The 9,212-nt window shown below is 44.7% G+C and overlaps 1 protein-coding gene across 1 annotated transcript in view; it reads left to right on the plus strand.

Annotated features, from left to right (window-relative positions):
• Nucleotides 1–4,591, plus strand: part of LOC104163615 (uncharacterized protein C17orf105 homolog) — a gene marked incomplete at its 3' end in the record, with an annotated part of 8,966 nt that extends 4,375 nt beyond the window's left edge. Inside the window, exons 3-4 of the mRNA XM_009702668.1 lie at nt 2,423–2,541; nt 4,399–4,591. Of these exons, the coding sequence (XP_009700970.1) occupies nt 2,423–2,541; nt 4,399–4,591 (312 nt within the window). The remainder of the gene's footprint in view (nt 1–2,422; nt 2,542–4,398) is intronic.
• Nucleotides 4,592–9,212: the final 4,621 nt, after the last annotated feature.

The raw sequence follows: 9,212 nt of genomic DNA on the forward strand, positions 1-9,212 counted from the left end.
TAACAAAAACCCCCACCAACAGGAACCCACTACTCTTAGGCACGTTCCTTTGACCTACAGGTCCTGATACCTGGAAGAGAGACTGTGGTCTCAGGCTCTTTCTCATCCTCATCCTTTCCAAACTGCTATAGAAAGAAAGAAAAAAAAACCCCAAACCCTCTAATGTTGCAATCTTTTAGTAACCAGTTCTTCTTTACAATCATTCTTCTCAGGGTCATTCAGAGCCTGACGGGATTCCTTAATGCACCAATTTCAGGTACCTTTATACTGCGGTGTGACCGGCATCTGACCTGCTTTGGTTATAAACCCCAGCAAACAAGGCAGATGCCCTGGATTCCCTACGGAAACGTGCTACTCTAACCTTAGCCACTCAAAACGATCAGAGCAGGATTTCCTATTCAATTTATATGGGATTTGCAATATCTTTAGAGTGCCTAGAATCAAAAAAGGAAAAAAAAAAAAAAGGGAGAAAGGAGAAGAGTGAATTAGTATGCTCAAAACCAGACTATTTCTTCAGTGATTCTGTTCTGAGAGGCTTTTGAGAAGGAGATGTTGAAGTCCAGCTATGAAAAGTGTGCTGTCCCTGCTTTCCTCCATCCCGCCTCTCTCTGGTTACCTCCAGTTCAGCCCTGCTGGAGAAGGCATTAGAATCATAGCATCATAGCATCACAATGGCTGGAAGAGACCTCAAAGATCATCAAGTCCAACCATATACCCGATGCCACCATGCCCTCTAAACCCACTAAACCATGTCTCGAAGTGCCACATCTCAACGTATTTTGAACACCTCCAGGGATGGTGACTCCACCACCTCCCTGGGGAGCCCGTTCCAATGCCTGACGACTCTGACAGTGAAGAAGTTCTTCCTAATGTCCAGCCTGAACCTCCCCTGGTGCAACTTGAGACCATTTCCTCTTGTCCTGTCCCTAGTTACTGGGGGGAAGAGGCTGACCCCCACCTGGCTACCCCCTCCTTTCAGGTCGTTGTAGAGAGCGATCAGGTCTCCCCTCAGCCTCCTCTTCTCCAGACCAAACCCCCCCAGCTCCCTCAGCCGCTCCCCATCAGACTTGTGCTCCAGACCCTTCACCACCTTCGTTGCCCTTCTCTGGACTCGCTCCAGCACCTCAAGGGCTTTCTTGTGGTGAGGGGCCCAGAACTGGACACAGCACTCGAGGTGCGGCCCCACCAGTGCCGAGTACAGGGGGACGATCACTGCCCTGGTCCTGCTGGCCACGCTGTTTCTGATACAGGCCAGGATGCCGTTGGCCTTCTTGGCCACCTGGGCACACAGCCAGCTCATGTTCAGCCGGCTGTCGACCAACACCCCCAGGTCTTTCTCTGCCGGGCAGCTTTCCAGCCACTCGTCCCCAAGCCTGTAGCGTTGCATGGGGTTGTTGTGACCCAAGGGCAGGACCTGGCACTTGGTCTTGTTGAACCTCATACAGTTGGTCGCAGCCCAACTGTCGAATCTTCATTCTTGGGACTTAGATAACCTCGAAAATAAGGTTTTCTCTTCACCTCTCCCCCGTTCCTTCCCAATCTCCAGAAACACACTTTTAGCATGAATTTGTGTTCTTTGAAAAACAATATGCTAACATTTTTTACAAATCAGACAATGTCCCAGGATATCCAAAGGGATTCTCCCTCCTCCACTGGACTCTTTCAATTTTCATCCCACTTTTGACACAGTTAACTTCAGAGATTGAGATTATTAATATCTTCCATTTTTAAATCAAATTTAAAGAGGCTTAAAATCATGCTAATGATGAACAGAACTAGCTTAGACAGCCTCATACATCTCTCTCCATTTGTTTGTTACACCCAGTTGTTGCTTCTCTCCTTACACTCGCCTGCAACCCCTCCAGGACAAAAATGGCCTGCACCTGGACCTAATCCAAATCTCACTGAAGTCAACGGAAAAATTACCATTTGATCCAAAGCCCACCAAAGATAACGGAAAGAGTCCTATTGACTTCAGAGGAGTCTGGCTAAGTCCCATCATGTGTTTGTGCACTGTCCATCACAATCCTAGATTTCGACGAGAGCCTATGAAGGCTGCTAAAGACACAAATGCTAATGATGATCCTGGAAAATACGTTGAACAAATATTTATAGAAATTCTGCTTACACTGATGAAATGCGTTTGCTAATCACGCAGGCTGCTGCTGTGGTTGCAGGAAAGTGTTTCAGGGTCAAATTCACAGCATTGCAAAGGGCTTTCTCTCCCTGCGTCACCACTAAAATGGTGAAACAAAGGGTTCTCTCAACACTAGCACAGAGCTTTACCTCTTCAGTGTCTGTCACACGCTGTGCAGAGAAGGGACAGCAATTTTGAACACCCTGTTAGGTATCTGTGGTACGTCACTGCTGCTTGCTATGGCCTTGTAAAAACAGAATTTCTTTATCCCTTCTGTACGCAAAGTTAGAGGAAGATCGACTTTCCATCATCGAGAGAGACAACCGTTTGCTGCTGGAGAAGATGTCCTGCATCATGCGAACAAAGGGACAAATCGACCACAAAAATGACTATCAGGCCAAAAGGTAACATCAGCAGCACTATCTCTATGTAGTTATCACGTTACCCTCCCAGTGACAAACATAGCTAAGGATAAACTGCTCCGTGAGGACACGTATTTGAAACCTAAGGTATAATCAACACTTCAGAAAGCCATATGCGTGTCCTGTCACATGAAATCCAATGCCAGGTCATTTTCCTCCTAACCTCTGGTAAAGAGAAGATGGCTTTAAATTAGTTTTTCAGTTTAATAACTGAGGGAATGAAAAAAAAAAAAAAGAGAGGGAGACCATTGCCCTACTTTAAGGAAATAAATGAAGCAAACCTATTATGTCTCAGCAAAGCTGTTGTTCCTGCTAAGTGAGTCATTGCTGCTGACTTTGCCAGTTGTTCCTACAGACACCACCGGCAAGAGGGAGATCCAAAGCTTAGAGATGAAATAAAAACAGAGCAAAAAATAGAATTCAAATGAAAAAGAAGTGGAGCAGGAAGCAGGCAGAAGTGAAAATATAATTTGCTGCTCAAAGGAGACCAAGCAAAATACGCCTTGAGGATTTATCACTAGAGAGAACCACCTTACATGGTTTTGATTCAGGAGGAAACTCACACCCCGAATAGGGCACAGCGAACAGCTCAACAGCAGGGACAGGCTTTTGAGGTGAAGGGACTGGTTTGTACAACTCAGGTGGCAGTTGTTACCTCCTGTGAGTCATTTCCAGACAGACTGCTTCATGACAGACCGACTGCTCATCAGGTCCTGAAGGGTTTCCAGACAGCAAAATGCAGCTCAGGTACAAGTGACCTCGGTAGAACTCACTACGCCTCACTGTCACGAATATCCTGACATTTGCACAGTTCCTTGGGAAGACAGAAGTTGTCTGAAACAGAGCTGGTCGTGTCCACATCGTACAAATCCACATCATAGCACTTATGGCTTGTCGCTAGTGAATAATACCCGGATCAGTGCAGGTGTCGGCAAGCATCAGTTAGCTCCACCGCTGAAGGTGTGATTCCACCAGATACGGAAGGAGCAGAGCATCCTTCCCCTTTTCATTTCCACTCTCCCTTCCTGATTCAAGTGGCAAACTTGTTGTTTTCTTTGGATCAGCTCTGGTTTTCATCAAACCTCTCCATTAGCTAATTAAACTTGAGGCAGCAGCAGAAAACTAACCCAACAAAACCAAACCAACCTGGATAGTTTTTCTGCCACTTCCTGCAAAGTGATGATTTCCAGGGCTGGTGCAAGGGGTGGAGAAGACCACACAGCTGGGAGCAGTGGGGAGATGAGCAGGGGAAGGAGAAGAGCAAGTCCTTCCCTTTTTCGGTGGGAGATTGCTACAAGGTCAGCTCAGCTGCCTGGGAAGTTACAGTCCGAGAAATCAAAGAAAGTTTCCGAGGCATTTGAGGCAGTACACTTATCTCCATTGTCTTCATGCTTCCCAACTCAGTACCTCAGGTTTGTACACAAAATAAACGTATAAACCAAAGCAACTGAAATTGATTGTTAAGCATCTCAGACACCGGCCATGCCCTCACCTCCAGTACCGCACTACAGCAATTCCAAGACTGGAGGGCTGGCATTAATCCAAGATTAAACCAGCATTTTTTCCTCTGGTAAAATGTACCAAACCTGCATATAGCCAGGGCTGCGTTTGGAAGATACTGAACAAAGACTATCCTCTTAAGAAGGACAAAAAGATTGGGTTGCAAGGGCCGGTTAAGGCAGATCAAGGAGGAGCAAGTCCCTGTAGGAGAAGTATAAAACCTTAGGCAAATTTTCCCCGACACAAGGTTGACAGATATTTCACATTCTGGGTTCCCAGGCGTGGAGCACAAACAAGTGTGAAGAAGTTTCACTCTGCTTATATGGTTTTCCCCTCTAGTTTAAATGGAGAAAAACGAAAGCAGGAGCTGCGGAGAGTGAACCAGGAGAACCGCGCCATTCTGGATAGAATTACAAAGTCCCAGCCTCAGTATCGGGTTCAGCGATGGCATGAGGATTGGCAACGAGCTGAAAAATACATGGCCAACATTGCGAGATATCCTCGTGGGCGGTGTAAATCACAGAGCCGAAAGGTAGCCCTGAGCTTCTGTTCTTTCCTTCCTGGTTATTTCTGGATCGGAACTGCTCATAGAGCGCATTTCGCTGCGCTTTTGCGCTGGGGATTAACTGCACGTGGCAGCTAGCCGCACAATTAACAGCCTTTCATTTATACAGCCGCTCTTATCAAATGAATCCCAGAGTGCTCTTCAGTCTTTATTAGGTGATTTGTAAGTGCTGTAGTTTCTACAGTCAGACTGTCCACCACGGAGAGACAGTGCTCTCAGAAAAAAATCTAAAAATAATGTAAAAAAAAAAAAAAAAAAGAAGCAATGGCTTACGAGTTCCCTGAGAGAAACAACCAAACACTGCAGCAACGTTTAAGGTGACCAAATGTTCACGTGCGTTGAGGGCTCCAAAACCTACACTGGCCATCCCGTGCAAAGTAACCAGCTTCTTATTTTCACAAGTAATAGAGGTAAAGAAAACAACAACAAAACGGCTATACGAGGTATTAGCAAGCTTTCCCAGAGAAAGGAAGTTGGCAGTCTTTGACCTTCCCGTGTCCAAACTCCCCAGCTTTGAGCCCACCAACTCACAAACTCCCCCCTTTCCTCCCAGCCAAAGCAGAGGGAAGCTGCAGCCCTGCCCACCAGGCAGGGAGCTGGCATCGGCACGGCCTTTACCCGTCCTCCCCACCACCTTCCACGGTCCTGTGTCTTGATTTGGGAGCTATGTCCTCTGTCAGGCGAGTCTGATTCAATATATATAGCTGTGACTCATATTCACTATGTATACATTCACTATATTCACTACCTTGGCCATTACCTCTACCCTGAGGCCACTGAAATAAATCTTTTTAAAGTCTGTAGTTGCTGGACATATGTAAAAAGATTTTCAAAGGTGTAGCTCATCCAAATCTGTCCGAGTCTTTGGAGGACAGCAAGTGGTATTTCTTTTATCCCAGGACTATCCTTTTGCTAAATCTTTAGTCCCAGTTCTAATTGCAGTGGATTTGCTCAGGAAAGGCAAAGCACTCAAAAGAAAAAACAATAAAAGTTGCGGCACTGCAAACAAGAAACAACCTCTCCCCAGCTTCTCTCTGGAGACAATTCTTGAATACAGTTAGATCATTTTTACTAAAGCTTCCCAAAACTCTTCAGTCTGAGGCAGAAAGCAAGTACAGAAAGCTTCAACCCAAACAGTTAAGACTTGACAAAGAAACATGCAACTAAAAGAGAGGCTTCTGCAATGGAAAATATTCGGCAGCTTTAATTGCTGTGGAGGTATCATCACAAACCAAAGAATTATATTAAAAATAGTAAGGTTGTAAACCAGGTGCTTCATAGTCAGAAAGTACTAAAATTATGGCAAAGCAAACATACCTGCAACCTTCCCCACACCGACTGTTACGTCTGTGCTCTGTAATTAATAGGTACTAGAACATCTGTAAGAAGTAGTCACTAGAAAACACCTTTTCCCAGTCTCTGTTTCAGAAATGTTTGACCCATTTTGAAGGACATTTAAAAGACAAATAAGCAAACCTGAGGCAGATACCTGCTGCAGACTTCTTCAGGGAAGACAGAGGAACTCCAGTGAAGTTACAGCTGAAAACAGGATCAGTGGAAGGATTTGGCAAGATCTGCAAAAACTTGTGCTCCTGGGCGATCCCTCTAGGCTTTTACAGTTCACCTGACGCCAGTCCATGGTCAACCTTTAATAAATGACAAATCATGCTGCTTCTCATCAAGCATTTTTCTGCTCTCCCTCTGTTGCAATTTAAAGCTTTTGACTGGTCACAGGTATGCTGTAACAGCAGGAAAAAGTGGGATTTGTTTAAGGACGTTCTTTACTGATCCCACCTGAAGAACTGATTTATCTGAACCAGCCTACCCACTGACTCTGCTGGCTCAGGCAGTTCTAACGAATGAAAGAAAGGAAGAATTCCCTCCCTTTGCTCTGGAAGGGGACAGCAGTAGTATCACCAGCAAGCACTTGTCACCTTTCTTTGATAACTGACCTTTGGTGCCAAGGGAATAATCCTGAAAATGAATCATAGAAGGTTAGCAAATCAAGGCAGTGACAGGTTCTTTATTTTACATATACTCATATTGATTTCTCTTCTCTGGCAGGAAGAACGATTTAAAAATGAAACAACTAAACAAGACAGAAAAAGAGAAAAGAAACTGAAACAAGAAGGTGTGAAAAGTAAGATGAAGGAAAAAGAAGGAGGTCATGTCCACCATGGAAAAAGAAAGAGCAACTAGAACAAGACAGAGCTCCAGAAACGGCGTTATTCCTGTACTCTCCCGTGAAAGCAATTTAGGAAGCAGCAAATGGCTCTTACTCTTGGATATCGGCAGCATTTGGAAATTTTACTGTCCTCAGCCTTCTGCTTTGCCCTTATTCTGGAAGTCACTCCTTTCCTGGCATGATGGACCAGCAGAACGGGGGGTTGCAAGCCCATTTTGTGATTGTGACCCCATGCATCAGCATACTTGGATTTTGGTAGTTTAAATTAAAATACTGCTCTTCCTATGAGGATGATAACTTCCAGCATCGGAAAAGACTGGACTTGGGAGGGTGGGAACCTTTCCAACTACACAGCTAAAGTAAGTTGTAAGCAGAACTCCAGGATGAGCTGGGATGCCTGGGAGAATCAGGTGGCAGGACTCATACAGTTCAGTATACTGGGGGTTTAAGTATTCTGTAAGAGCCTAGATACTGAAGACACTGTGTCTTTAAAGCGTAAAGCAAAATGGCCTAAAAGCCATTTCCCTTATAATTACCAACAAAACTCTTTTGAGTTTATAACAGCTAGCAAAGAAAGAGCCTAACTGGGAAAAGGACTGTAAGCGAGCAACTGTAGCATAACTAATTGACCTGATTCAGATTTGGGCTTTCTTTCCCACACGACAATTTTCATCTCAGTATCCAAGGTCTCTCCCGTGAGGATCCAGCCGGCTGACAGCAAATGCCGCAGAGCCTTGGAAAGTCTTCAGAGGCTCTCTGAGGCCTCTGAGCCACTTGCTACAAATGAGGGAGAGAGCTTGGTGACCAACACTTCCTTCTGTACTCATGATTTTATGCATTTTTTATGTCAGTCACAGTAATTGCATTCACAGAGCGAAAACACATAAAATTTGTTTCTAGCTTCCCTTTTAATGGGATTTAGCAGCTTGAAACAAGGAGAAGCAGCACCACGTGACCCATCAGCTCTCTGCATGTTATAACCTACCACTCTTTCAGACCATCGTTCATCTGCGGTTCAGGGGACAGACACTTCTGTTCTGGAACACATATTCTGTATTTCTTATTTTTTAATCACACTTCTTCAAAAAGAAAATGTGTATTAAAATCACAAACTGATTGTGGCATAGCCAAGCAGGCTAGCAGCTGTTTGCTCACAAGAGGTATCAATCGAAACCAAGCATCGAACCAATATTACCTCTTGCTTTATCTGAAGTAGAATTTCAACTGCAATAATTTTGGAGGCTGCCAACTTTCCAAGCAGACACCCCAGCAATAACTATTTACTTTCTGGCACTTGGAAATGCTTTCTAAGATGTTTTCTCCTTTCTCATTTGCAATATGGATCAGTTAATAATGTTTGAAGTGCTAATGATGAAAACTTGTTTTCTGAAGCACTGAAGCTCTAAAAGACAAGACTATGTCTTCATAGTACTGAACTGAGAGTAGAAACAACAGCCACCGTAACCACCAGCCCTCCGGTACTTCAGCTGTACAGCTGCGAACTCCTGGCTTCAGAAAGTTCACAGCTTCCCAGGGCAGGATCCCCAAACCTACCACTCTAGAGAGAAAAGCTTCACCGCACCTAAGTGCCTGGGTCAAGACGAAAAAAGGGTTCTTGTTTCCCCAAAGCAATAGAGGGACTGGCCCAAGGTGCAGAGGCAATATACATCCTAGTACGCCCAGAGCCAGCGTAGAGGGAGTGACCACAGGGCTCCATGGCTGGCTGGAGGGCACCTCAAGCCACCAGCCATGACCAGAAAGTGCCAGGACAGATAAAACTCAGCCTTCGTTGTGCATCTCTGTTATAGCAATCACATTGGGCAAGCACACGTCAACTGTTCCCTCCAACAGTAGCTCATTTCTAAAAGAAAGATTATGCACCCTTTAAACAAGAGCCAAAAAGACAGTAATTAATGAACCAAAACTTCCCTCGCTATCAGAAGGAAGATGCCAGCTTGGCTTTAACAGCCATTCTATTTTTTAATGAAAAGGTGCTGTGCCCTTACGGCTGAAGGCAAACACCCCTGAAGTCCCTGCTTCACACGCTTCCAGGTCGGATCATCAGGGCACTCGGTATGGGGCCAGCTATCCTTAACAAGCTATATCACTGAACCAAACAAAATTCTTGTTTCCTTTTCTTCTTTAAAAGCCTCAGACTCGGATGATAATAACCTAACATGTTTGACCAAATGCCACTTGCCTTGTAATTAAGTAGAAACATTACTCTCTTCAAATCCCTGGCTCCAAATTTAAAACACTTTGCTCCTGAAACACTGGTGTGATTACAAGCTAAACACTTGAAACAAAAGAGAACTAAAGTCCCGCTATAAAAAAAGAGTGTGAGGAGTTACAGGAAATGTTAACCCGAGGGTCAAATTCTGCTTCCATCTTCACTATTATAAA

The sequence above is a fragment of the Cariama cristata genome, unplaced genomic scaffold, assembly GCF_000690535.1.
Source record: "Cariama cristata isolate BGI_N322 unplaced genomic scaffold, ASM69053v1 scaffold33296, whole genome shotgun sequence".
Lineage (NCBI taxonomy): Eukaryota > Metazoa > Chordata > Aves > Cariamiformes > Cariamidae > Cariama > Cariama cristata.